Source organism: Branchiostoma floridae, chromosome 1 (assembly GCF_000003815.2).
Source record: "Branchiostoma floridae strain S238N-H82 chromosome 1, Bfl_VNyyK, whole genome shotgun sequence".
Classification (NCBI taxonomy): Eukaryota; Metazoa; Chordata; class Leptocardii; order Amphioxiformes; family Branchiostomatidae; genus Branchiostoma; species Branchiostoma floridae.
Genome location: NC_049979.1, coordinates 15,260,717 through 15,288,470, shown reverse-complemented (window position 1 = coordinate 15,288,470; position 27,754 = coordinate 15,260,717). Strand labels below are relative to the sequence as shown.

At 42.4% G+C, this 27,754-nt stretch overlaps 4 protein-coding genes across 6 annotated transcripts in view; 2 read left to right on the top strand and 2 right to left on the bottom strand.

Annotated features, from left to right (window-relative positions):
* Positions 1-8,318: 8,318 nt before the first annotated feature.
* On the top strand, positions 8,319-11,770 carry LOC118414826 (PH domain-containing protein DDB_G0274775-like). The gene is made up of 3 exons (XM_035819092.1): positions 8,319-8,419; positions 9,398-9,717; positions 9,963-11,770. The coding sequence occupies exons 2-3, from the start codon at positions 9,478-9,480 to the stop codon at positions 10,176-10,178; spliced, it is 456 nt and encodes a 151-aa protein (XP_035674985.1). The 5' UTR covers positions 8,319-8,419; positions 9,398-9,477; the 3' UTR covers positions 10,179-11,770.
* LOC118414789 (adenylyltransferase and sulfurtransferase MOCS3-like) lies at positions 11,260-19,621 on the bottom strand. Its single transcript, XM_035819039.1, has 13 exons — positions 19,366-19,621; positions 18,997-19,135; positions 18,371-18,463; positions 17,687-17,807; positions 17,406-17,480; positions 16,975-17,092; positions 16,611-16,719; positions 16,266-16,328; positions 14,356-14,519; positions 13,824-13,871; positions 13,502-13,598; positions 12,945-13,049; positions 11,260-12,120 (listed from the first exon to the last, which is right to left on the bottom strand). Exons 1-13 carry the CDS (start codon positions 19,486-19,488, stop codon positions 11,969-11,971), a joined length of 1,407 nt encoding a protein of 468 aa, XP_035674932.1. The 5' UTR covers positions 19,489-19,621; the 3' UTR covers positions 11,260-11,968.
* A 41-nt stretch (positions 19,622-19,662) lies between these two features.
* LOC118414810 (citrate synthase-lysine N-methyltransferase CSKMT, mitochondrial-like) lies at positions 19,663-21,367 on the top strand. Of its 2 annotated transcripts, none has more exons than XM_035819073.1 (2): positions 19,663-19,829; positions 20,075-21,367. In XM_035819073.1, the coding sequence occupies exons 1-2, from the start codon at positions 19,730-19,732 to the stop codon at positions 20,725-20,727; spliced, it is 753 nt and encodes a 250-aa protein (XP_035674966.1). In that variant the 5' UTR covers positions 19,663-19,729; the 3' UTR covers positions 20,728-21,367. The 2 variants fall into 2 exon arrangements, with proteins under 2 accessions (XP_035674966.1, XP_035674973.1); XM_035819080.1 differs by having other exon boundaries at positions 19,705-19,836.
* LOC118414767 (actin-like) overlaps positions 21,036-27,754 on the bottom strand; it is a 23,044-nt gene continuing 16,325 nt past the window's right edge. For both annotated transcript variants that reach the window (XM_035818998.1, XM_035819007.1), the window contains 7 exons: positions 24,981-25,190; positions 24,377-24,628; positions 23,958-24,103; positions 23,501-23,668; positions 23,077-23,212; positions 22,729-22,915; positions 21,036-22,323 (listed from right to left, as the gene is read on the bottom strand). In XM_035818998.1, coding sequence (XP_035674891.1) covers positions 22,050-22,323; positions 22,729-22,915; positions 23,077-23,212; positions 23,501-23,668; positions 23,958-24,103; positions 24,377-24,628; positions 24,981-25,190 — 1,373 coding nt within the window. In that variant the 3' untranslated portion in view covers positions 21,036-22,049. The remainder of the gene's footprint in view (positions 22,324-22,728; positions 22,916-23,076; positions 23,213-23,500; positions 23,669-23,957; positions 24,104-24,376; positions 24,629-24,980; positions 25,191-27,754) is intronic.

Below are 27,754 nucleotides of genomic sequence, written 5' to 3'. Positions count from 1 at the left end.
CGATCAGTCATAAAAACTGTGATATGTGAACGTGCATCGCCTTCTCTACCGGGGTTTTAACTCCCCTTATGTCGCAACTGCAATACTGTAACAGCTACACAGAAGCTCACTACCAGTACCAAACCTTGTGGATTATTTTTTTTTTATTCCCATCATGTTTTTCCTAGTAGTACAGCGAAACTTGGGTCAGAACCTTGACAATCTTCCCGACATCCCATAGACAGATAGCGCGTCAGCGGCCTTCCTGTGGAGTGCTCGGCTCCTACAGGTGCGCGCCGAGTCTGACCACTCACTGTCACGTGATCGAATGTTCATGTTCGAGGTTCAAGCTGACGGCTGTGAAGTGGTTAGAGCGGGAAGTGCACGACGCCAGCTGATTCTTTTTCTCCGTTTTCACAGCTGGGCTCTTGACGTTTTACCGCTTCCGTAAGTCGGCTGTACAATATTCGAGACACGCCAAAAACCTGAAGGTAACTGTTATAGCTGTCTCGACAATAACGAAAAAGCTGTTGCCCTTTTTCTTGAAAAATTGAAGTAAAGCTACGGATTCAACACAGCTTCAGTATGGTTTGTTTTATAGTTGAATCAGAACAGAGCGCTTCGGTAGCAACCTGTGATTTTATTTTGGCTCCAACAAAACTACTAGTATTACACTTGAGTATAGTGTAAAAAAAAACACAGGAAAAATTACAAGCGAAAGATACAAAGAAAGGCAAAAGAAAGAATGAAAGAAAAACAAAAAGTGAAAGGAAAAAGAGGGAAAATATTACGAACTAATCATTCAACATTTGGCATCTCACCCGGACCGTTCACAAAGCTACAGATTCACAGTCCCTATCATAGCGGGGCCTTTCAGAATCATTAGGCCGCCTTTTTTGAAGACGCCTTTGTGGAGACTCCAGACTATAATGAGCTCTCGTGGGCAGCGTAAAATCCAGGGCCTCCTCCCTTGTGTACAGCGAAGAAATCAACAGGCGCTAAGGGAAAATCTCCATGGCAACCGTAGAGCCATGCCCATCGCCATGGTATGAATGGGGACATGGCCGTGAGTTGAACAGTGCGCTGCGCTTGGGGATGTCACAGTGGCACGGCGGCACGTGTGCATAGCAGGCTCTTTGGGCCATTTTTCCTCACACTTTTGCTGGCCATTTCTTTTTGTATTGGTTCGTCTGGCTGCCGGTCCGACGGCACAGGAAAGCAGTCCCCATGCGGAAACCCAGTTAAAAAAGAAATGGCCAGCAAAAATGTATAATAACCTCCTCAGAGGAATGCCCAGAGAGCCTGCTAGTGTGCACGCGCGTTGCGAGAGGATCTTCAACTTGTTTTCTAAGAACTTACAGAGGCCACGGCTATATTTGACGCTTTGTTGTTGGTTTGCAGACCTACCGTGACGGAAATTACAAATTTTGTCTGCGCCACGACGGAAGGATTACGCGTAGCTCTGAGACATGTTCAGTGTTCCCTCGTTTGCTGACATCTGTCTTAGTCATCTATTTTAAAATGTTGCTAATCAAGGACGTTATATCAGAAGGACTTGTGATATAACGTCCTTGTGCTAATATTGAATTGGTAAATCAGTTACCAGGAACAACTTTGGACGTAACGTTTTGGATGTAAGGGATTAATGAATGAAACTTGCTCATGTGATGCTGGGTGATGCCAAAGCTTGCTTGTGAAGCTTTGTATCACTGATTGCGTAATATGTCGGTGAACGTTGAAATGCCTATGGAAATCTTTTTGCTAGACCTTTTAATACCAGACTTCAGCACAGTTCGTCTATTTAATGGATCAAGGATGTTGTATTCATGTACATGAGTTCATTAGCCAATACTACCCAAAACCCACGATGAGAAATGACAATAACGCTGTGATTCCACAATTTCCCAGTATCAAGCCATAGTCATAGAGCTAGATTAAATGACTCACCATCCTCTCTTCGATTTATCGTCCTCAGATGACGTCATGACCGGGCCGCTGAAGTGGCGGGAACACAAATAGAATCATATTGATCAACAAACAAACCCCTCAGCGAGCTGACCTGTGTGATCAGCGCGGATGTTGGACTTCCTCTCCTTGCTCTCCCGTGATTAGGAAAGCGACGCTTTTAGAAATTTATCAAAATAAGCGTGGGTGGCGGGGCTTGAGTACCAGGGAAACCCTTCCGCTGATATTAACCACGCAACGTGGCCAAACAAGTAACATTATAAGGGCTGCCCTTGGGAGATATGTTTGAAAGCAGGCGGCACACGTACACGGAATACTCTTATTGTGTACGTTGATGCCAATGTTTGAAATCGCTGCGTTATACATATGCTTCATGTTTCGTGTGTCCATAATAACGTAAGCAATGCGTCAATGTGAATTTGATTTCTTATTAATTTTAATCTATTTGTTTATATGCATGTGACCACTTCACCGCGAACTTAAAACCACCGCGAACATTTTTCTATTATAGTATTAGACTGCAGTCTATGGTGTTACCGCGAACTTAAATCCACCGCGAAAAGTCCCCTTTCCCGCTACCGCGACATTAAATCCCCGTGAACTTAAATGCATTTACAGTATATAGCTTGGAAGTTGAAATACATTGGTTCCAAATACTCAATACATACAATGACATTGTGTAATAGATCTATAATGTTATAATGTGAATTCACCTAAACTTTTTAATGGTGAAGAATCATATTTTTAGGACTCTTTTCGCGAACCAATGGATAGCATTGATATTGGCGTAGCCTCCCTGTACTCTACATCAATATACTCCAGGTGTATGTAGAAAGCCGTATTTCCATTCAATAAAGACCGCAGCTAAAGAGGCGGCAAGATTTGATGGCTTGTTTGTGACTTCGCAGAACCCGCTCGGATGACGTCGTAAAGTTGGCGTGCACAGATGGAGAGAGCAGATTTAATTCAATACAACGAATAGGTCTGAGTATCCGACGCAGATCTCCGCGCCCTGACGATCATTGATGAAATGGCTTCCGGGAAATTTCCAGTCTGCCGATCCCGTCGGCGGTAATTAGATCCAATTATTACATTCTGTAACCGTCGGAAGCATTAAGGAAATTGCAAAATACAATCTCTTCCAATTATATGCGGAAGAATTAATGTTCGTTGTTGAAATATTTACGGTATTGGCAAATTTGGAATAAATGTGTCCGGATTTCTACATAGATGTGATGCTAGATGTGCGTTTTAATGTACATGTACTTGACGAAACTCCCACTGGCTCTGGTATGATGGTGTAAAGATGCTGGCGGAAGCGGAAGATTAGTATCCGCCTGACGTCTGCTAGGACTAAAAAGTCGCTAAATACATTTGTAGAATGTACATGTGTCCCATCCGTACTTTCCTAGGATGGATCCTCTGGCAAATTCTTTTCGTCGACAGTTGGTTATTATTCCATAGAGGCGTCTGGTAGAGACTAGCGGGAAACTTCACCAGGCAACCCGATCTCAAAGCAGATGTTGGGAGGAAAAAACATATCTTCAGATTGTCACGTTTTCGGTTGTGTGACAGCAAATCACGATGAGGTAGTTGTATTCTCCAAGCAAAGGTTACGGTCGAAAAGCTATTTTTGTTCGGATTTTCCACTACTAGCCTTTCACTGTAACATCTGCTTGGAGAGTAGAGCAGTTGGAAAACGTCATAATTTCCCGCCTTATATTGATGATGATGAGGAGGAGGATGACATCCTCCAGAACTGATGTGAACTTGCCAAACTGATGTGAACTTGCGAATAAGAAAAGGTTGACAAAAAAGTTATCTTCACCGTCTGGGAGATTGAACCAATGACAAAACAGGCTTAGGACATGATGCCCAACGATAGATCTTTTTCATTGTTGTTCTTTTCATCCTCTAAGGGCATAACGTTATATGTACTCGTTTTATGGCTTCTTTGTTTTTGCCTTGCCGCCAGGCAAGGCTTTACGCCAGCTTTCTTCCTTGGACGGACGGACGGACCTGTTAACCTTGCTCTTCCAAAGACCCTTTCAAAGGCCCTTCCAAACCGCCTTTCTCATGGACAAGTTTGACGGCTCAGGCAGACAATGGTACATCCCTGTTGAATTTTAAACCGTCCATTTTACGTATTTGTTTCTGTTTGCGGTCGGTTCTAAAAGCATTTAATATTTGGTTACATTGAATGAATGAAGCGTTTGTATGGTAAAATTCCAAATTCATTTGGAGTGACATAAAATCAAGTGCATTATCTCGCAACAAGAATTGCATTAGCTATTCATAAAGATGAAACAATTTCCAAATCAGGCTAATAAATTGTATGTGAATATATAAGTAGCCATGACGTCATCAAAACGTTGGAGAGGCCTTCCGAGACCGCAGCAAAACGCTAACGTGAGTTTAGGAGAGCGCCAGCTCAAAACGTCACACGAGAAGTCGCAATAGATAATATTTAGGATCATTTTGTTATATCGCTGTGGCTATTGACACACTGAGTGTGCCTATAGCCTAAACAGGCTATTGACACACCGAGATTCCAGCCAGCCAATCAGAGCTTGTAACATGCCTTTCCCGACATTATTTTGCCAAGCTCTCGTCTCATTACAAACTTTTCACATAAGTAACAGTTGTTTAGACATTTTTCGGCGGATTAGACATTAGAATCTTTGAATCTTGGAATGAACGGACGTATTCAAGTTATGCCGTAGATTTGGATACCTGTTAATACAGGTTGGTACTGTGAATGTTAGCATGGCGTAGTGGTTAGCGTGATTAGTTGCCACACTGCCGACCCCGGTTCGAACCCGCCTAGTGAAAGTTTTTTTTTTTTTTTTCAATTGTCCTTTTACCTTTTTATAACATCCATTTGATATAAGAATATTTTCGTCATGCGACCAGAACCATGAAAACCCACCTTTGGGACTTTTTGGTCTGCATTTTCAAGAGTGCATGTTTAGGTAACAGTTACGTTTATTTTTTTCAGCCGCAGAATCCACCCGCTACGTTCTTATTTTGGACGGTACACTTATTATTTCTTTTAAATTGGACCAGGGACCCCTGAAATAATAAAATGTGGGGTTTTCCAAGGATAAAAGCTCCTTGGGTTTTCTAACCATAATTCTGCGGTATTTTTGCTCAAAATTCACGCCGTCGAAGCATATATTTCCGCGCCGCTATGTCATCCAAACATATCGGTTGATCTCGCTATGACGCTACAAAGTTCTTTCAAAATAATGAAAGTAAAACAACAACTATAACTTCGCTTCACTTGTGATATCAGTTTTGAGGCCGCAAATTCTCCCTAACGGCAGGAATTCGTCGGCAAACACAGCTGAAAACGTGTTCCAATATGGTCACATGCGGTGTTTGCATGGTACTAAATATAGTTAGCTCATTTGCCACTTATTACCAATCCTTGCCTTCGTGCAGACTGTGCTTTTGCACTCAATCTTCCAACCAATACAACAACAAGTTCAACCTCTGCCACCGTACAGACTGCATTGTGATTAGCACAAATGCACGCTGCTCTGATGAACTACATCAAATATTGCAATATACAAAGTAATGCCATCTGATAAACAACACGTTTCATATAAGTTGTCAAATTTGTCAAAAGACAATTAATTTATTTTTGACTAACTGTTCAATCTTACCATAGTACATATACCTGAACTGCAGTCATTCACATACCCTCTCAACTTACCACAGTACCTCAAATTGTGCAGGCAGTACCCACTCAGCTCACCACAGTACCTGGACTCCTGCTGTGCATGCAGTACCCACTCAGCTGAACACAGTACCTGGACTCCAGCCATGCATGCAGCTCCCACTAAGCTGACCACAATACCTGGACTCCTGCTGTGCATTCAGTACCCACTCAGCTGGCCACAATACCTGGACTCCAGCCATGCATGCAGTACCCACTCAGCTGACCACAGTACCTGGACTCCAGCCATGCATGCAGTACCCACTCAGCTATCCACAATACCTGGACGCCTGCTGTGCATGCAGTACCCACTCAGCTGGCCACAGTACCTTGACTCCAGCCATGCATGCAGCTCCCACTAAGCTGACCACAATACCTGGACGCCTGCTGTGCATTCAGTACCCACTCAGCTATCCACAATACCTGGACTCCTGCTGTGCATGCAGTACCCACTCAGCTGGCCACAATACCTGGACGCCTGCTATTTATGCAGTACCCACTCAGCTGACCACAGTGCCTGGACTCCAGCCATTCATGCAGTACCCTCTCAGCTGGGCACAATACCTGGACTCCTGCTGTGCATTCAGTACCCACTCAGCTATCCACAATACCTGGACGCCTGCTGTGCATGCAGTACCCTCTCAGCTGGGCACAATATCTGGACGCCTGCTGTGCATGCAGTACCCTCTCAGCTGACCACAGTACCTGAACTCCTGCTAAGCATACAGTACCCACTCAGCTGTCCTTTCACAGAAATGAAATAAATTAAAATTGTTACTGTATATCCTTGAAATAATGTCTAATTATTTCATATTTATTAGTTGTCGAGGGTCAGAAAATGCAAGGTCATATTTTAAGACACCTACATATACTTGCAACAAAATTAACAGATCAATACAAGGCTTTGGCTACCATAATACGTATTTAGCAGACAAGCAAATTATCCTTACTGCACGCCAAGGCACAGCATTTTGCCTTGCCGGGCTTGAAGTGCCGACCTACCTTTTCCTGACGATATTCCTACCACGCGGCAAGGCACAGCTTTTTTAAAAAGATTTCTTGTTTAGTTTGTTTTGGAAACGGACAAACATTGATGCGCGCGTGGATGTCATCCATATAATCAAATCACGAAGGCCTTAACGGTACATGGGAAAGGTTGTGATATCTTCCTTCCAAATATTTGCTTGTAGTTGGAGAATATTGGCGACCGGTGCAGGACCACCCCCTGCTGTCGTGACGTAGTCGGTGCCAGGATGGGACCCGGTTAGAACACTGAGTCAGTGCCCTGTGGTGTCTGGTCGTTCCGAGCTCGCTCATGTCGCTACAATTTGGTCTGACGTCTTTTACCGGAGACATGGTAACTTTCAGCAACACGAAACACTGTAGTAGACTCACATGAAAAAGACTAACTGTACCATATATGCTACCCACTTTGAATATAAAAAAATCTACGAGCGAAAGTATAGAAGTGTGGAGTATTTGCTAGGTATCTTTTTCACTCCAAATATCAAGATACAGTGAACCCAGGAAAAGCGATGACGTCACCTCCTTGCCGCTATCAAATGCCTGTGACCGACCGTCGGCTGAGTAAAGAGCATGAACAATGGAAAGAGTAGAATGTTAAGAGTTAATGTGTGTGTTTTATATTTCATAAAATCAATATGATGTCCTTGCTGCAGCCTTCTCGTAACGTTATGTCAAAACTACACAGTATTGTTTCGTGATTTTCAAGCGGATAGGAAGGGAAGGGAAGATCGTACCGTTGTAAACGTTGTGTTCATGTTCTGAAGTCAAGAAAGGATTGCGTATCAGAAAAGTGCGATAATGTTATATGTACTATAATGTAGAATGTACTGTATTAAACAATGTTTTCTTGTACTATATTGTAGAATGTGCTGTGTTAAACAATGATGCAATTCATTGCAAGGTCGCAAGGAGCAGCTACCATTGATGGTTCGGTGTCTACTGATACCGTGATGTCGCGCTTTGATAATAGTATAACAAGAATTCCATACATTACTTTAAAGACTAGAAGTGAATCGCCATTGTTTTCCAAAACACTCTTATCAATCAGAATGCAGTACTTAATCATCCCAAAAGGCCAGTATATATATATATATATATATATATATATATAATATGTGTGTGTGTACAAAAGTATAAGCATCCGTTACCGCGCATACACGGTAATATCTTGACCTGCAAGAACAGAACAAACAGGTCCAACATCGCAGGCTGGAGAATGGCTTCGATCTTGCGGAAAGGAGTGGGTTACTGCAGGTCACAATATGATTGTATAACAATAAAGACAATCGCGGAGCGAGTATATAGACATTAACAATTTCAATATCTTATTGCCTTTATGGGACCTTTTTAGAATTATTTTACTCGGCTGTAAACAAGGGTTTAGTACGTGCACTTCCTGTGGTTGTCCGGAAGTCCGCGAAGCGCCATCCGCTGATTACACAGACGGCTCATGAAACATTCATGCACACCCGATGATATCTCACGGAAGTCATGAAATATTCAGGTCATCCCCGGATCCACACACCAACACGTGGAGAAACGGAACGGGCGGGCGATATGATTATGAGGGAGAGAGGAGGGGAGGCAGGGAAGAGTCTGAGAGGCAGGGAGAGCGACTGATGCATAGATGAAGAAAGGATGCAACGTTATATCTATGAGGGATGCAACGTTATGTAGATATATGAATATCACACATAATCAGAAAGCAGTACGTAATCATCCAAAAAGGTCAGTATCTAACCACCGGGCCTGCCATGAACTGGAGGCTAATATATAATATATGTACTCTGTACATAACGTTAGATATATAGAGAGGCTAATTCATATGTACTCTATGCACATAACGTTATATTTATAGAGAGAGAGACGGGTAATATAGAGTGAGAAAGGAACGGCGAGAAAGGGGGAGTCGGGTAGAAAGCTTAGGAAGGGGAATGAAGTGAGGAGAGGGACTGAGAGAGGGGGAGCTTGGGAAGATCTACCCACAGGCTCAGCCAACACGTGTGGGGATGGAACGATTCCAAGAACACCATATCCAACACTGCCATTGTGTGAAATACATGTCAGGTATTATAACAGATCAGGTTTCGGTCACCTGAAGATTATTTGAAAGATCGTATTTTCTTGTGTGCATTGCTTCAATGACACCCGATACCGCCTTTCATATCCTCCATTTCTTGGAACTAAGCAGATGGTCTAGGTGGACCCATTTAGGACATCGATAGTTTCACTGTAACACAAGAGCTTGTCAGTGCGCATGAGGGTCACAACCGTTCGTACGTTTACCCTGCTACTACTCTAGTATGTTGCTCTGTCCGACCGAGGGATTTCATCTCGATCTCACCACAAATTTGTAATAATCACGGTTCACCTGTTGAACATTTTCAGAAGAAACGCGAGATGTTCTGTACCCAACTTGCTGTAACATAGCCTACCAGGTTGCCGATCGGATTCTTCAATGCATTGGGTTATAATAATGGAAAATAATCTTAACGGCCACAACGGGCAGAAGATCCTAATGCAAGGGTGGTCACTAGCCAGGTTTGCCAATAGATTTCTATGTTTTTAATGCCCTTGTCTAAACGTAATGCAACGTTATCATTAACGTATTGACTAGTTTTGTCCTGGAACAGGAAGGTGCAATAAATGTCTTGTGTTCATCCACTCTGAAAATTCCATATCTTGGGTTTATTCCATTTATTCCAGCAGTCAAAGCGCATTGGAATCGGCCAGAAGGAAGGCTGTGTGAAGACGTGAGTTTACGACATAAACTCAATTACGCCAATATGCAATTTTGCGACATTATCGCAAAACGAGTCACCACAACAACTATGGACGACGAAGACGCTAAGAATTATGTTAGCAACGGCACAGAGCAGCAGACAGGTGGGCCCACTGTAGAACAAAACGGCGAGCAACAGGACATCTCTGGGTGGCTGATGAAGAGGAGTAGGTTAACGAGGCAATGGAGACGGCAGTGGTTCTGCCTGAAGGGCTGCGACTTGCAGTATGGGGACTCGGCTGAGGTGAGATCATTTGTCCCCCCCCCCCCCCCCCCCACTATTTATGTAAATACTATTGACACTCACAGGATCATCATTGGTCTCTGCAGTTTGACTTGTTTCTAAACTTCCTAATCAAATGAATAAATGAATACCAGGGATTGATTTCACAATTTTTTTCTTTCCTCCTTTGAATACCTGTATCAATATTGTGCTGTAAAATGTGCTACCAGTAAAATCAAAACCAAATCTGATCCTTTCACTTACAGAAGCTTCGTAAAACTATCCCGGTGACAGGCGCTCAGATTGAAGAGGCCAATGTTGGAAAGCCCCATGCCTTCTCAGTGAAACCGCGGGACAGTGACAGAGTGTACCTTCTCCACGCAGACAGCGAAGAGGAGCAGCGCCGGTGGGTGGAGGCCATCTGCTTGGCACGGATGTCTGGCACGGATGGGGACCAATCACAAGCCTGCGTCATACAGTGACCAAGGTGCAAGCTGTCATGGAGCGAATTCTGAGTGGACATAATGTTGCATGAGCAGATTGTGCTCCTGTCTGACAGATTGGTACTCTAGACTGTCGACATGTGATGGCTAATACCTGTGAGCCAGGTGTGTTGGATCCTTGTTTGCAGACTGCAGCTGATGTTCCAACTTGTCAGACTTTGAGCTGGTTCCACACAGAACAGCTTTTTTTCACAACTTTCCAGTGATTCCCATACTGGGCTCTTTTAGTTTAAGTATTTTTTATTGTTCCCTTTACTAAGAGGGAAACAGGTCGTTATTATCCTACTAAAAGAGCAAGAATTTGTGTTGCATAGAGTAGCTGAATGGGGGCCTAGCTGGAAGTACTGTTACATTGTACTTTCTCTTTAGATATATCGCTTACTTTTTTTATGGCTATAAAATATGAAATAGATTGGATCGATGATGGTAGTTGGACCAATACTAATGTAGCTAAGTCCTCCATTTTTCTCAAGTCATTTCTGATGCTTTTACAACCATGAAAACTGTTGAGTTCAGGGAAATTAGAGCTGTGAAAAATACTGTCTATTGAAAGTGGACATGCTTTCAGGTGTTATTAGCACTGTATATTGCAGCTGAGCAACAAGTGGAATTCAGTCAATCTTTGATACTGAAGACTCCCCTAGTAAATGATTTTATTACTGCAAAATGTTAGGCTAGAGGGCCACCGCGGAAAGTTTGTACATCACTCACTGGCTAAAATTGGTTAAAACAAACTCTCAGATATAATTAGAAAATTAAAATGAATAAAATTTATCTCTTTATAGTGTGTCACAAACTCAATAGTGCAAGTTCCGAGCTATATGACTAAGCTGTGGTACACATACAAGATCCTAATTTTATAACATCTTGTATTGACCAACAAGACATGCTTATTGTTCTGAACATCAACTTTTATGCAGAGGCCAGCCAATCTTCCACTATACTATTAACATGGTGGGCCATTGTATATATTGGTCTCATAGTTAGACAGCTGACATTACCAATGTGTGCTCCATGTATAGATATGTGTATAAATCAAACACACACAATAAAAAATACATTAAGGATTAACTGAATACTTTATTCAGTACTGTACACTGTTGCTGTTTTTTAGACTCAAATTATGGAATACATTTAACTTCTTTTTGTATGTGTGTGGGGACAGGTACATATACACTGAACAATTGAATGTTCTGTAGCACAAGCACAAGGTTCTCCATACTAGTAAGCTATTTCTCTTTTTAAATATGTATCAAATTCTATTTTTGATTAAGCAAATAATTCAAATAAGCGTGTGTGCCTGTTTGAAAAAAAAAATGCAGAAAAATTTACATGATAGTTGACAATACCTGTAATAGTAAATAACTGTCTACTATGTACATAGACATAGTAGACACAGGACAAGAATAAAATCTTTATTCTCCAAATGTACAAATGTGGTACTACTGTAAACTTGTCTGTAAACTTTAAAGTGACAAAACTGTTAATGGAATGTAGATCATTGGTAAAGAGTGGTAGTTCTTGTTTTGATGGAACAAAAGCATACAAATAATTCAGTGTGTTATCCTGAAGGAAATCATCCAAGAGTAAATCGTAAAGTTGTATAAGAAAAACTCGCCATGCAACAATTTGTACAAATCAGTGACATTCAGTTTGGTTTCACAGACTGCGAGGCTGATTTTTCTGAATAAACTATTAAAATAGTACATTTCTGCATGCTTTAGTATCAGTTGTCCCTATCATACCCTTGTACCCTGTATGCTTGGCATTCAGTACTCAGGGAAAGAGGTGTCTATTTTCCTAGCCCAGGCCATCAGGCCCCCTCGGATATCTGTCACGTTGACTGGAAGGTCTGACAGAAGTTTCTTCAGGTGTTGAACTGCAATCTGGGAATCGTTGCCTTGTCTGCAGACAACATACACTGGAGAGAAAAAAAGTGAACTTACACATTCAGCATCAGTGATATTTATTCATAATTAAGTAATCTATGGTAGTCAGTCAAGAAGCTGTACTTATAATCACTGGCATAAACTTAATTTAAGCAATTGCTTAGTCATAGTTTGGTGTTGTAAAAATGTGTTTTTCTATTTTTCTTGTATCCATCCATCCAGTTCAGTTAATGTCTTCTTTCCAAAAGTCTCTACAGGTGGACATTAGCTGGAAACATTATCTACCTAAGGCCACAGCAAGTAAATTTTATGGATGACATCTGCTCATTAACTTTCGCCTGATTTCAGAAAAAAAAACAAGAATTTTTTTCTTCTTAAGGGAAGGCCGGATAGACGAAAATGGGTAAAGGTTGTGTTGTAACCTAATCATTGAATGTAGAATTGACACTAGAGACTCTGTAGCATTGACTGAAATTGCAGAGGTGCAACTTGATAGATTGTAAAAGTGGCACAACTATGGAAGCTATGAGTGTAGTTGCCAACATGGTTAATGACACTAGTCTACCACACTAGTGTCACTTTAACTACATTGGTGCACTTCTTAAATACAGGAATGAATGCCTTGTTGGCTGTGATGCCATATTTTGTCACTTCAAGTCTTGTTACAACGTCTATTTTGAAAATTTGCCATCTTGTTTTTTTGGCCCATCTTGTTTTTTTTTCGCCCTATCTCATTATTTTTGCAGTCTGCAGAGGATGTCATCCATAAAATTTACTTGCTGTGGCCTAAGTACAGTTAGATAAATGTTTGACACATAATTCTGACAATGTTTCCTGTTGTTGTTCTGACATCTACCTGGTAACTTTTTGTCATCTTGTTCCAGTTGCTTTAATTTGCAGTTTACAGCTGTCTTCAGTCGCTGCAGCTGCTCAGGTCTGGACACCTGAGATATAGGGACATCTAATGGGAATGTTAAAGGGAACAAAAGTGCCCAAATATTACTAAAATGTAACTACTGCAATAAGAACAATGCTATCCCCTATACATGTAGTACTGGGATGTCCTGATATGGGTCTTTTTTCCCTCATGAAAGTCATTATTAAGATCATTGATTGGATGAATGAAAAGTAACCTATCTTATACAATTTCTCACTGTTCAGTGTGGGGTCTGTGGACAGGGAACCAATAGGTCCTGGGTTCAGTACTTGTCTTGCCCCAACCTTGTACCCACCATGGATTTGGTGCAACAGTGTGCCAACATCTGCACATTTGCCACCAAGAGCCGTAGATTTTTCTCTCACTGTTCTGGACAGGGCTTTAGTACTAGAAAATGGGACCCCTCCCTTAGCTGGCCATCTAGTCAACCCATGCCATAGGCCTCTTGCAACCAATCAAGCTATGAAGAAGGATACTGATGGGGTTGGGCAGCTGACAGATGTCCAGCTCTACAGGCTGTCGTACATCCACCAATAGATGGGGGGCGCTGCTGCTCAGGACAGTGTGGTACTCCTGCAAACAGAACAATCAACCTTCTGCAATTAACAAATGATAATTGAGGATGATCTATAATCGTGAACAGAATAAGAAATTCCCTTAGAGTTGAAAATAGCAGTGTACAATTAACCAGCACATATTTGTCGGTTAAGACCAATTTGAAATTTGACTGTAACTGTTCTCTAACTTAGTTCACATATGTCGCAGCCGTCACGTATGAGAATATGGAACAGCTGTCACCTGAACAGAAATCCTCTCATTGTCTTGTAGTATCCTCAGTGACTGAGTCTGTATGAAAAAAAGGTAAATAAGTGACCATGATCTTGACCTAATTCCTTTTGGAACACTGAGCAGTTCTGGTGTGTACATGACTTATGTATGTTATTTAACAAATCTATTCAGAATTTGCTATTTTCAGAAATAATGCTTTGGCTGGTCTATTTCATTACAGTTTAAAAGATTCAGTTGCCTTTTAGCCTATAGAGTAATACAATATAGATTGAAGTCAAAGAAACATTCAAAGAAACAGCAGTAAACAGAACGTGTAGATACCTCACGGTACATCAGATTAAATGATCCAAATTCCCAGTTTAATACCAGTAGCACTCATTATAGAGAGCAAACAAAAACAACATCCTCAACTTTGACATCAAATGCTGCACCTTCCACCCTGTTGATAATTTATATAATTGTTATTTCTTCTGTTTTTACTCTGCTGTGTATTCAGTGGAAAAATTGAAGGAATGTCACAATTCATTAATTCATTACGTACCTTGTCACATGCCTTGGCCCCACAGAACTGTTCGTAGTCCTGTAGTTGTGTGACTGTGGGAGCGTCCCCACACACCGCACAGCTGGCCTGCCGTGGCCGCAGCTTGATAGCACGGAATGTTCCATCCAGAGCATCAAACAACAGCAGCCTCTGACTGTAAGACACTTGGAGCATGCAGTCAAGGTGGCCTCAATCAAAATATCAAGTTCCAAAATAACTTCTTTCATCTGTTCATCATAATAAATTGGTTCTTGATTGGCAAAAACATGAACTATAGTTACTATACATTCAAAAGTTGCACAGAATAAACAAGCATGCATATTACAACTTCTAAAGTTATTGGCAAGTAAGCACTCACATTGTATGCAAAAAAGTACCTCCATATATTAAAAAACATTCTGGAGCTTGAGATTGAGTGACAGAAGACAGTAGAGTAAATTACAGGTGTCTTTCAAAATGAAAAAAAAATGGCAAGAAAGATAACTGTCAATAAATTTTTGACACGTTGACACGGTTTGGAAAAGAAAAGAAAAGGTATTTTCAAAGTAGGGCCCAAGAGATTTCCCTGTTGTTTACAACATATAAACTCGGCACAAAAAGTTTGGAATATTAACTTTGGCTGATCATATTTCCGTTGTTTCTGCATCAATTTTGATGTGTCATATATCAATAGAAAGCGTGTGTGATTTCCTTTCATATGGTATCAACCTCCTTATGGCTATAAATTCTTGGAACGAGCACCAGGGCTACTTACGTCAGTGGGTCACGAAAAAAAAGTGCCCAAATTTCAATTTTTGTGTTCAACTCTGTATCATCCTGCTGGTATGGGTGTGGGTGTCAATGATTCAATTTACCCTTTTTTTCACGTAATCTTTGGTATACAGAGCATCCAAGTTCATCTTTAACATTTGAGAAGAGTATGTGTGCCCTTTTGGCTGTTGATGACCGAATCGAGGTGTGGAGGCGGCAAGGAGAATGCCACGCTGACTGTCGCACGGATAGAGCGTAACAGCGCGTAGCGCTTGGTGGAGGCAGTGTCATGGTGTGGTGTATGTATGGCTGCCACAGGAAAAACGAAGTTCACCCTCATCCCAGACAAGACAACCTCAATGCTGTGAGATACAGGGACACCATTTTCCATGCAGTCGCAATGTCATACCTCGTCAGCGTGTGTGGGGGACCAAATGCAATTCTGCATGTGTTAGACTACAACGCCCGTCACACAGAGCAAGGATCAATGCAGACTGTGTGCGTGGACGGGCGGTGTAATCTTACAGAATGTCATTCGACCCCATATTGAAGGGGTAAGACATTGCGACTGAATGGAGAATGGTGTCCCTGTATCTCACAGTATTGAGGTTGTCTTGTCTGGGATGATAGCCAACCTTGTTTTTCCTGTGGCAGCCATACATACACCACAACAAGCGCTACGCGCTGTTACGCTCTATCCGTGCGACAGTCGGCGTGGCATTCTCCTTGCAGCATCCACACTTCGAATCGGTCATCCAACACCCAAAATACACATATACTCTCCTCAAATGTTGAAGATAAACTTGGATGTTCTGTATACCAAAGATTACGTGAAAAAAGGATAGATTGAATCCTTGACACCCACACCCATACAAGCAGGATGATACAGAGTTGAACACAAAAATTGAAATTTGGGCACATTTTTTTCGTGACCCACTGACGTAAGTAACCCTGGTGCTCTTTTCACGAATTTAAAATCATGAGGAGTTTGATACCATATAAAAGGAAATCACACACGCTTTCTATTGATATATAACACATTAAAATTGATGCAAAAACAACGGAAATATGATCAGCCAAAGTTCATATTCCAAACTTTTTGTGCCGAGTTTATATGCTCGGCCACAATGCCGATGATGATGATGATATAGAAAGGATACCCTCCTGGCGGGCAGCCATCTTGATGACCTCCAGAGCCTGTAGACAGCCAATGATACCTGGCACTGAAACACAAGGAAAAGGAGGACATCAGATCTAATGCCTCTGAGAGATGTCAAAAGACAAATGCTCTGGATAGAAAGATACCCAAGTAGCCACATCTTGTAACATGTACAAGGGTATTCCAAACCCTTCTCCAGTTTAATGACACTTTACAGCAACACTGGCAATATTTGAAACATATTTGAAAATGTGAAGGAAATTAAAACTAGAATCAAATGATGGAAGCATAACAACTAGATTTACAGTTAAATGGGGTATGGGAATAATGAGATATTCTAACCCACCTACACCCAATACTCCTCCATCTGAGCAGTTGGTGACAGTTTCAGGAGGGGGAGGGGTGGGGTACATGCACCGGTAACATGGTCCTCCCTTGTAATTGTACACAGTCAACTGAAAAAAAGATTGATTTTAGAAAAAAATTCAATTTCGACCATTCAGACTATGCAAGATAAGTTGACTTGAAATTCTCTCATATGATTCCTGCATGGTACAGTGATAATTGTACATGTAGTAAGTTGCCCAGCTTTCATACAAGAAGTCACAAAAACACACTGATAAAAATAGATGTAAGTGTGACTTAATTCTAATGTTTTCTTCCTCTATTTTGGTTGCTTAATATAACATATAACAACTCCTTCAGCTTACCTGTCCCTCAAACCTGAGAGCGCTGCCTGAGACCAGGGGTTTGTTGGTAAGAACACAGGCATCGTTCAGCAGGTATCTGGTGGCCACGTTGTCTGTACAGTCCACAACTATGTCATATGTGGAAGGGTTCAGGAAGGTAACAGTTGTCCTGATCATGAGCGAGTAAGTCCCTACTAGTTTCACAGTCTTTCTCTAATACTATTGCTATTGGTGTAAAACAAAACAGCTCAGTCTTAACCATTTCACACCATCACTGACATTGGTTCACAGATAAGTCAGTAAAGGCATTTTTACCATCACTTAATAGAAGAAATTCCTCCCTTCCTCTGGTTGAACCTTACTTCTCATTTACCTATAAGCATGCATTCAATCAATTCCAATCAGTACTAATCACTTAAAAGTGGACCAGTAAACAGATGTCTGTAGGATATTGTTTGATGATGTCCAGGGCATTTGTGCTGTCCAGCTGGAGATGGTAGGGAACACACTGCACAGTGGAGTTCAGCCTGAAAAAATTATGAAACATGAAATACTGACATACATGTATAGCATCTATCAAGGTCAAAGGTCAAGGTGAAATAGGGTATGATAGCAGACTTAATGTTGACTTAGCTGTGACTGAACAAAGGACAACCATTAGCTCTCATGGCTTAAAACTGGAATCAATAAATATCCTTCCAGCTCAAATGTAACAATGAGGACAGTTCCTTACCCTTTGACAGCTGTAGCCGCTGACAGTGCCTTTGGTGTCCCCACCTTACCCTCTGTGTGCAGGACCTGTCGATGGAGGTTGTTCAGCTCCACTGAGTCATAGTCCACCAGTCCCAGCCTCCCTGCGCCACACAAACAACTCATCACTTTCAGATCTCTATATATGTATCAATACTGATACACAGTTACTGATAAAGGACATGATGTAAAGACTGTACTCAATGGCGCTCCCTATTCCAACAAAAGGAAACAACCCAAGGATTTTCATTTGTGGCTCTCATCTTATCAGTTTAACAAAAGAATAGGACGGCTTGATGTCATCTGAGGGGTAATATTTTCTAATATTTTGCCCTCTATGAAAGTAATACAAGTCAGTACTGACAATCTTGTTTTGTTCAATGTGCTCTCCAGGCTCCTCTCTCTCTATTGGTGGTCTATTTGGCAGGGCATCAACTCATGTACTCATGAGTTGCTTTTTTGGCCAAGGCTATCAATAGGATGTTCCTGTCAACATTTTTTGGACACCATGTTCCTGTCAGGAATACAATTGACATGGTGTTCCTCAACAATATTTTTTTTAGCACCAGTGGTGCAAATATGATGTGGGATGTCCTTGTCAATAGCTCAATAGCCACAGCCTTTTTTCATGTCACCTGTACATCTAATTCTTGGTCAGTTGACTCACCAATGCCTGCAGCTGCCAGGTACACAGCAGCAGGACAGCCCAGGCCACCTGCACCAACCAGCAGGACAGAGGTCCCACCCAGGGCAAGCTGGCCTGTAACATGGAACAATACAATAAAATATTTCACGAGTGGTCTGAATGTCAAATATTTATAAAAGTCACTGTATACAGGTATACTTCTCGATGTTTTCACAGGCTTACATTTTGATATTTGGATTCAAAGAAATGTAAAAATGCTGATAGCATGAGTAGATGACAACTAACTTTACTACAACACCATTTCCCTTGGGGACTGGAAGAATATAAAGCCCTCTCACAGAGATCAGAATACATGTGCCCAGAAAAAGAAAACAGTCCTAATCTCGACCATTATAGCCATTTGCATAACAAGGTCCAAATGGGTTTTTATGGGCCTTAACCTTTGACATATTACCTGGAAATTCTGTCACTGCACATGCATTCTGATCTCTGTGAAAGGGCTTTAATATGAGAATATGACTGATGAAAATGACTGATGCTTTTGGTAAAACACATGTCATTTAGATTCGAGGCTTAAGCTCCTTTTAATTTCACAAAGAAAATAACCAGCCTAAATGTAGTAAAATAGTAAATGCAGTGTCTCCAACCTTTAACTCCCAGCTCAGGTAGTATCAGTTGTCTACTGTAGCGTGCAATTGAAGGTTTGTCTAGTCCGTCAGCCGGCTGAAATGTTGGAACATCTCTGATGTTTCCTGACTCAATAAGGGCTGGGGTAGCTTCTTTGGTCTGTTGATGGTGGAAGATGAAGTCGTAAGTGTAAGATTGTGGGGGCAACAGATAGAATTTCAGTAGAGAACTGGAGAAACGATTAGGATATTGTTATAATTTCAGGTGTCGTCTTGCTATCCATCACATGCTACCCCCCTCCCACCCTTCCAGCCCATGAAACATCAGCCGCAACAGGAATATGAGGATGTCAAAGCACTACAGGGCTGGTTTGGCAGACAACTGAGTACCTGTGCACTTGTGCTGTTCCTTTCTGCTAAAATCAGCTTCAGTCGCTCGATTTCTCTCGTCTTTTCCGCAACTTCTTCACGAAGTCTCACCAGCTCGCTATTTTCCGGTCCCGACGCCGCCATTTTGGTTCAGACTTTCCACTAAATTTGGGGGGCTTATATCATAAATATGAATAAATTAACTCCAAAATTACGGGATTCTTAGTCAACAACTTCTTAACGTATTTATGAAATATAAGTAAATTTCATTCAAATGATATATCTTTATATCAGCTTACATAAATTAGTTCGTATAATCGCTCTTAAAATTCTTCCTCCCCATGTCAAAGTGATTTCGCCCATTTGAGGTCGAGAGTCGGTGAGAATGCTGGTGTGTACAGGTCGTCTGCTACACGTGGCTCGTGTCCTCTCGTGTCGAGCACGGATAAAGCAGTTTATGTCATCTGTATCGGGCTCTGGTGATGGTGAGAAGTAATAGGCCTATATGACACTAAACCTTTTAGTATCGTTACTTCTTGGCGGAAATTCAACTCCGAACCACGGAGGTTTTGCAATTTGTCAAAACACTTGGTCAAAATCAACTGTATCCGTGGAACATGTCGTGTAGTATACTTAAGTGTCATGTCGTGTTATGTACACTTATTAACGCTATGCACACTATGCAGATATCTGTGGTTTTCTCAAATTAGATGACATTTTTGCCCCCTAGATGACCTGGCGAACGCTATGGGAAAGAGAGACACCTGGGAGAACTTCTACAAAACGCAGTCTGAACAGGGCACGAAACAGTTCGACTGGTTCGTTGGTTATGAGGAGATGGTCGACCTGGTCTCTCCTTACCTGCGCAAACAAAGGAAACCTCACAAAGCACACGTGGTTGCTCTAGACATTGGGTGTGGCTTAAGCAATGTAGCGCTTCAGATGTGCCTTTCCTCCAACGAGCCCATGAGAATAGTGTGCGCTGACATTGTCATGACGCCCTTGGAAACGATGCGACAGCAGTACCAGTCCACGAGAGGGGTTGTTAGAAATTCAGAATCACACCTTCTGTTTACGATGGCCGACGCCTCTCAACTTCCGTTTAGAGACGGGTACTTCGATGTCGTGTTGGACAAGGGCACGACAGACGTTATTATAAGGAGCAGCAGAGGCAGTGATCTAGCGAAGACAGTGGTACAGGAGAGCCTGCGGGTACTCCGGGGCGGGGGGCATCTCTTACAGTTCTCAGACGAGGACCCGGACATCAGGCTCACACTACTGAATGGTGTGACAAGGGGAGTTAGGGCTACAGTAACATTCAAGGAAATTTCCACATCTCATGGAATGGAGTATTTCATGTATGTCGTTCAGAAAGAAAATTAAAGGTGTCACAATAGCAAATGTCAACTTGTGGAGAAAATGCATTACATGTATGTTCTATCCTTGCATCCTTGTTTAAAATACAAGCCCTGAATATTATATTTTTTAAACATAGATTGTGTAATGTTACGCCTGTTAATTAGGTGGAGGAGATAGATGTATGCAAATGAGGACATTATCTGCATAATTGATGACAAACACAATTAGTACACCAGTTGTACAGGTTAAAATCATTCGGTGAAGGTATGGGGTTGTTGAACTCTAGTTTAGGATGTATATGGTTTGGTAAAGAATACGAACTTGACATGAGATAAGGATTCAGTTTTATTTCATCATGTGATTTCATTTATGTTGGACGTGTGTGATCCAACTATTACCTATCCCTATGACACAGGTGACGTTCACATTATACCTTCATTTACAAAAGAAGCCAGTTTCACACCGATCTCTTTTCATTACTACAAGTTGTCAATGCTTCCGTCATATATGCCTCATGTATAGCTAAAACAATCAATAAGACCATCATACATAATACAAACACTTGAATTTCATATTTCTTGCTACATTTTGTATCTAGCTACATTCCATTGGCACAGCCATCAAGATAAAGAAACATTTTGGCAAATAAAAGAAGCATAACACGTTTTGCATTAGGTCTTGTCTTTTACCGCTCTTTATAAAAAGGTAATAATCTAACAAGACAAAAAAATTCCACGTTTTGGCACTAAATGATATGGTTTACACAATATGAACTAGCTCGATGTCGACTTAACAAAGAAATAATATCGTATCGCCAGTTTCCACTTGGACAAAATGTACAGTTCATCTTTTCTCTGACGTCCAAACAAACTTTTTATACACGTGTCAAAGCTCATATTCAATACGTTCGTATAACTTCGTAAAAATCCGTATTTTGACTGCCCTCAACTAAGAACTACTGTCGTAGCAGCAAGCAATGAGGGGCTTTGGTGTCGCTAACTGTTCGTAGAATTACCGAAAACAGCGTTGCAATAGTTGTGAACTTCAGTTTGCAAAGAGTGAATGCGAGTGTACAATGTTAGTTTTCAATGGTTGCCTTTCGTTGAGTGGATACAGCAATGGTCCACATCCCTCATTGGCTTCACTGGACCCGCACAACAGTTAACAGTCTGAGTTCAACTCCTGAAGAATCGTGTTTGTTTATTTATTTGTTTGTTTGTTTATTTGTCTATCCACAGTGAAACTAGAATTGCGATTCAGCATCGGCAATGAGGGATAATTGCAATGCAAAGACGCCGGTTGGCTTGAGAACTATCCACCTCATATATGTAGTGATTGGCTTTGGTTTAGAAGCACTTCCGATGGACGACTTTCCCGCCATGCTCGGCGTACTCCTCCATAGTTATCCAACTGTCGGAGAAGCCGGAATCGGCGCCCAAGATGGACGCACCGATCCAGGCCAGGTTCTCCCGGTCTGAGGGCGCGTCCAGGTGGAACGTCTCCCCGCCACTGCAGCCCTTCAGCTCCGACCGTAGCCTCGGCACGAAGCCGCGCAGCTTGGTGTTCCCGCCGTACACCAGGATGTTGTTCCGCAGCTCGGGCCGCAGGTCCGTGTCACAGCTGTAAACCACAGAAAACTTAGTACCTCCTACTGACCTGAGATAGAAATCCTTCGTAACCCACACCAAGGAGGTTAATGCTCACACAAGTATTGTGCTTTTTCTAACTTATCTTTTACTTTCATTTCTTGTTCCCTTTTCCTTCTTTGGTCTGTTCCGAAGAGACCTTTGTTTTTTGACGGACGGATCATGAACGATCGCAAACATAAGGTTGTAACAGGCAATGTTCCAAAATGTGAAATATGAGTCTTTAATAAGAAAGCAGCTGAATATTGCGTGAACCACTAAAATATGATACACATACACAAACTGTTGAGCTGAAAAGGAATTCTCTACTCCGCTCCTGATACTCCTGATATTCCTAGAACAACCCTGTGAGTGCGTCATTATTAAGTTTTTACCATACCTATCAATCGCCTGTAGGATGAGTTCGTGCAGCCCTTGTTCGTGAACCCCCGCCTCCTCCGGACGGAACAGAGGCTCCGTACACTTGAACCGCTCGTTCCCAATGGAGATCGGGTTCCCGTCGGGCATCGTGAACTCCGTCGGCTCCGACCGGAGGGCCTCGTTCTCTCTGATTTCAGTGTCGTAGTCTGGAAAACGCCAGACAAAAGAAGTGTAATGATAACCTACTAGAAATTTTAGTTTAAAAAAAAAAACACAGCAAAGGCAAGCAAAGTAATATAGTTTGTAGCTTCCAAGCTGTGGTGCTTTCAACTGATTTCATTTGTTACATAATTTGCAGCACGCTTACCGGTGGCAACGAAGGCCATGTTTTGTTTGATCTTCCGGAGGATTTCCAACTCGGAGGAGGATGTGAAGGTGTAGCCTCGCTCAAACTGTAGCAGCCGCCCCAGCTGGGCAGTCACGTGTTTCCCGGAGTATAACAACTGACGTAGGGAAACAAAGCATCAAGAAAGTGTTAGCAAAAACTTGATTCCTTATTCATATACATGTACACGAGGGTTTAGTTTTAAAGCGAGGTCGCACTAGAACAGTCTATGGGCATAAATTGTGTTTTAATTTTTATGTCCTATTCTCTCAGTTTATATGGGTATTCTGCCTTTTGGATCAGGCAATATGGATTTGGGTTCAACGGACCAAAGTTAGTTTTGTAACCTCAGCTCCTTAAAAAGAGACGAAACGAAGTGCTTTTGCAAGGGGGAAATGCTGCTAACCTTTCTTGACGCATGCTCTATGCAGTGCCCCTCGTACACTGGCACCACCTCGGTGACGCCGTGGCCACTGCTGACCACCAGTCCTGTGGATTTGCCCTGGGCATGAAGAGCCATGGCCGCCTGCTGCACCAGGAAAACTGCCGGCACGTCAAACGTCTCGAACAGAACCTGGACATCCATACAAGAAAACATTCTTTGTACTTCATCATCTAACGTAAGGCAGGGAGTAAGAATGACCATGTAAGTGCATATTTTTCTTCACTTTATTGCGGGTTTGTAAAATGAGCATTTTTTTCTGTCACTCTGTATTCTTTCAATCAATTTGTGCGTTTCAGGCGCATTTCTGACCGTGTAGTATATTCTGCATTATTTCCTGTCACCATTATGTCATTTTGAATTTTGTCAAATTCCCCTCAATCTGCAATTCTGCATGTTTGTGTCGTGCCAAGACCCTAACCTGTAGATGTCTCTCCCTCTGTTGCCTCGGCATCGCCATAGTCTCGGTAACGATGACCGGTCGGTCACCCAGAGTCTCCCCCATCTCCGAACGGGTCACGTAATCCCATACCGCCTCCAGGTCCCGCCAGTTCTTAACGCTTCCATCTATAAAAAAAGGAAGAGATTGTTGAAAAACAGAAACAAAACATTTTCCCCCGAGCATCAACGTACTAATGCCGCTAATAAGATAGTTGGGATTTGTTAAAGATCTAAAATGTACGGATAAGCGGTCACGAGCACACTGTTTGCAGAACTAACCACAAAGTTAGTAGGATGTCAAGCCAGCGATAACAAGTAGGGATGGATCTAACATGCGTCAAAACTCCTTATGGGTAAACTGAATGAAAATTGTAGCCAGAGACCTAAGGCTAAGCTTACCTTGCATGGGGAAGTCAAACGTAAGGCGCCCCTGGCTGGCAATGGCTTCATCTCCTATGTACTTATCGTCCTCACTCGTGTACAACTCGTTGTAGTTTCCTCTCCTTTTGCCGATCACATTCCTGATGTTGGCTGCAGGAGAGAAGTCACCGGCGATGCCAGCCTTGATGCTGTACGATCCGTTGTCCAGAACAACAGCGTCCAGCAGGTTTGATCCCGACTGCTTCGTCCTTAGCTTGACGCTAGGGGGAGCTGATAAATAGGGCCGAAGATCACGATATCATAAAAGACGACAAGTTGGCAATAGCTGTTATCTTGAGCGATGGTTCATTCTCTAATTTTGTGGTTTTGTCTTTTTCAGATCATAATAATACAAAGCCATTCAACAAAATGCCAGTAACAGTAATGTAACGAAAAATTGCGTCGAAAAATGCAATGAAATTAAATGTTATGATATTTACTACACTTAAATATACCACATCACTTCTTGTCTGCTCATGTGCTTCTCACGGCCATCCATAAATGTAGCGTAACTGATCACTGCCGGTGCTTTCACCGGCTGCATCGCGAAGACAGTACAGAAATGAATCAAGCAATAACTCACCTCTCGTCGGAGCCCTCGTCTTACTGTGATCAGAGAAGTCTTCCAGTCTGTCCTCAATGTAACCATTGTGTCGCAAAGGAGGAGAATCCACGTCGTCAATGAACTTGGCCTCCTCTTCATCCCTCTCCTCTTCTTCGTCGTCCTCATCTTCGAACTCACAGAAGTCATCGTCGTTCAGCAGGTCGTCTTCCAGAGACTTGAGCCAGGACCCTGCAAGACAAACGGGTGAACTCATTCGACTTTGGAAGTCGATCTGGGGCTGTTTCATCGCTGTTACATTGTTATTGTTTCTGTTGTTACCGTCGAAATTATCGCGAGCTTTATCTAACATTCTTCTTTAGAGGCTAATGTTAGTTAACTAGTAAAGCAAAGGAGTCACTCTGAACCTGGATTATCGCGAATCACGACAGGCGAACAAAAGAACAACGTCTTCTACTCAGACTGGACTACAAATAACAAGTAACCACTTGCACCCACAAGCACGCAAGGTGCCGTCATCAGCAAAAATATATAAAATATGAGGGTGGACTTCTTGCATGACTTGACGCCAACAGTACCTACAACGTTTTATCTTTCTTTGTTATCGCCTTGCTTTTGTAGTTTGGAAACTCTGTTTGAGTCTCAGTCACACCCATTAAGTTCTACAGGCAGCATGCCGGACTCTTATCCTGTGTTACACAACCTCTCGCTGTCGGAGGTTGATTGGCTCTGTCCCGTTTTATGTCTGTTATCCGATACGATATGAAATACGGTACCCTTACTAGCAAGAAGCGTGAGGCTGGGACAGAACATGGCCATGACCTCGATATGCTGGGTCATGACCTCGACGTGTTCCATGTCTGTCATCATGTCTAACAAGATGTTTTTACATCATTTTTCAACCTGACAGTCGACTCGATTTGTCGTTTTGTGGGAGACCAAGTCTGAAGGTAGTGCACTTCACCGATGAAAGCCTGAAGACATCTGATGCCTGAACTACATTGGTGTTGTCTTTGTTGTTGTTGTTCTCCCAGCTGAAGTGAGCAGTATGTTTTAGTTCAGCCTAAAAGCACGTTCCGCAATATACGTTTTGAAGTTGTTTTTACTGCATCTGTCACATCTCCTGAATACAACATGTGTTGCGCCGCGACACCTATGTTAGGTTTGGCCGGTCTGTGCCTTTATCCATGACAGCGCGGAGAGTGTTAATTCTTCTTGTACTAGTATTTTGACTACTTGCAAAATCATTAGCTCTAGAGAAGTTGACTGACATGAGTCGCCTTTACCTGGGATGTTGAAACTGTGACGTGATTCAAAGACAGAACAGGAATTCCAATTATTTGATTGCCAAGCAGATGTTCAGTTTTCGTATGTTTCCATGCCGTTCTGTGCGTCTTTTGGCAGTCGCCTTAATGTGACAATGTAGAAATGATTTTTGCGAGTCAGAAAAGATTCCGTTTGCCCCTCCTGGTTTATCCACGCTTATGCCCCTTCCGTAATACCACTGATAGGCGCTCTATAAACTACAGTCGTGTTTCGGTATGACGCTTAGTAACCCATCCCTCTCGGACCTGTCACCGCCTCTGTGCGTGAGAGATCCTTGGGTTACAAAGATATTTCACCGTGCTGACCACAGTTCATACTTTAGTAATCACCATTCCTGTGGTGCAGATCCAGTGTAGGCGTGAATTCAGCCTTCTACCTTTACGTTTGTTTGTTTAACGTTTGTTCTTCTGACGGCACATCAGCTCTTGATTTTACTGTACTCCGCTTCTATTGCACTCAGGCCGGCCGTTGTTTCCACGGGGGCTGGAAACAACGACATGAGTGCAGTAGAAAGCGAGAGCAATGAAACAGATAGAAAATGGTGCCGACTTTCTGACAGGCCTTTTCCTCCCAGAGTTGGATGTGCGGATACAGCAAATGCATCCCGAAGTTTTCATCCTGACGTTATAGCCTTATAGGCAGGTCCCGAAAAGATGACGGCGTACTTTTTGTTTTACAACCCAGCTCAGGCCACCTTAGATTCATCAGGTTCTGTTCGTTTCAAAACTGTACCAACACAACAGCAAAAGTAGCTTTATTTCTGCCATATTAAGAGCTCTTTCGATCACGTCATGTAAGATGACCGAGATGCCGATGTGACCGCGCAACAACAGCTGTCACCATGGTAACGGCGACACCGGCCATCTTGTCGTGCCATCCCTCCCCTGTTCTCGGAACTGAGCCGCAAACAGCACTTATATTTTAAGCCGGTGCTATTGTGTTACATATCGTTTGCAAATATCGGACATGCCAAGTGCAGCCTGCCTAAAACCACAAGGGGTGTCGTCAGTGGGGAAGAATTTCCTCTCTCATATTTGTTGGTGCCTTTCAGACATGCTTAGAGTCCCAGGCGGCAGTCTGCATGCACTTTGTACTCTACACAAACGTATCACAACAGCCGCTGTTGAAAGTTTAATCTCCCCAGTCCACTCCCAACGTAGAAAACGTGTTAGAGACCCGCCACAGCCCTGAGCGGTACACACAACCTGTTGATAGGAGTGAAGTGTCGGTACGTGACCGACGTCAAATATGGTCGGTGTCAGGGGGTCAGTCTGGGCGGGAGAGGTTAATCTTCAAGCAGATGTAAGGCTTTGGCTCTTTTTTCTAACGTCCGTTTGCAGTGTTATGTACGTCTTTCGGTGATGTCGCGTTAATTTCCTTTGTTCTCCTTGCCCTGATTACACGTGAAACGCCACAATAACACAATTAAGCCTTAAATCTACTTTGGGAATAGGGGCAGGTCGCAAGCG

What these genes read in the sequence shown, in the direction of transcription:
- LOC118414789 (XM_035819039.1), bottom strand. Translation starts at nt 19,488, where the DNA reads ATGGCGGCGTCGGGACCGGAAAATAGCGAGCTGGTGAGACTTCGTGAA. An exon ending in GCGGCTACAGCTGTCAAAGG is followed by an intron (nt 17,481 to 17,686) that starts GTAAGGAACTGT and finishes TAATTTTTTCAG; the next exon opens with GCTGAACTCCACTGTGCAGT. An exon ending in CTCTCAGGTTTGAGGGACAG is followed by an intron (nt 16,720 to 16,974) that starts GTAAGCTGAAGG and finishes TCTTTTTTTCAG; the next exon opens with TTGACTGTGTACAATTACAA.
- LOC118414826 (XM_035819092.1), top strand. Translation starts at nt 9,478, where the DNA reads ATGCAATTTTGCGACATTATCGCAAAACGAGTCACCACAACAACTATG. An exon ending in AGTATGGGGACTCGGCTGAG is followed by an intron (nt 9,718 to 9,962) that starts GTGAGATCATTT and finishes TTTCACTTACAG; the next exon opens with AAGCTTCGTAAAACTATCCC.
- LOC118414810 (XM_035819073.1), top strand. Translation starts at nt 19,730, where the DNA reads ATGCTGGTGTGTACAGGTCGTCTGCTACACGTGGCTCGTGTCCTCTCG. An exon ending in TGTATCGGGCTCTGGTGATG is followed by an intron (nt 19,830 to 20,074) that starts GTGAGAAGTAAT and finishes TTTGCCCCCTAG; the next exon opens with ATGACCTGGCGAACGCTATG.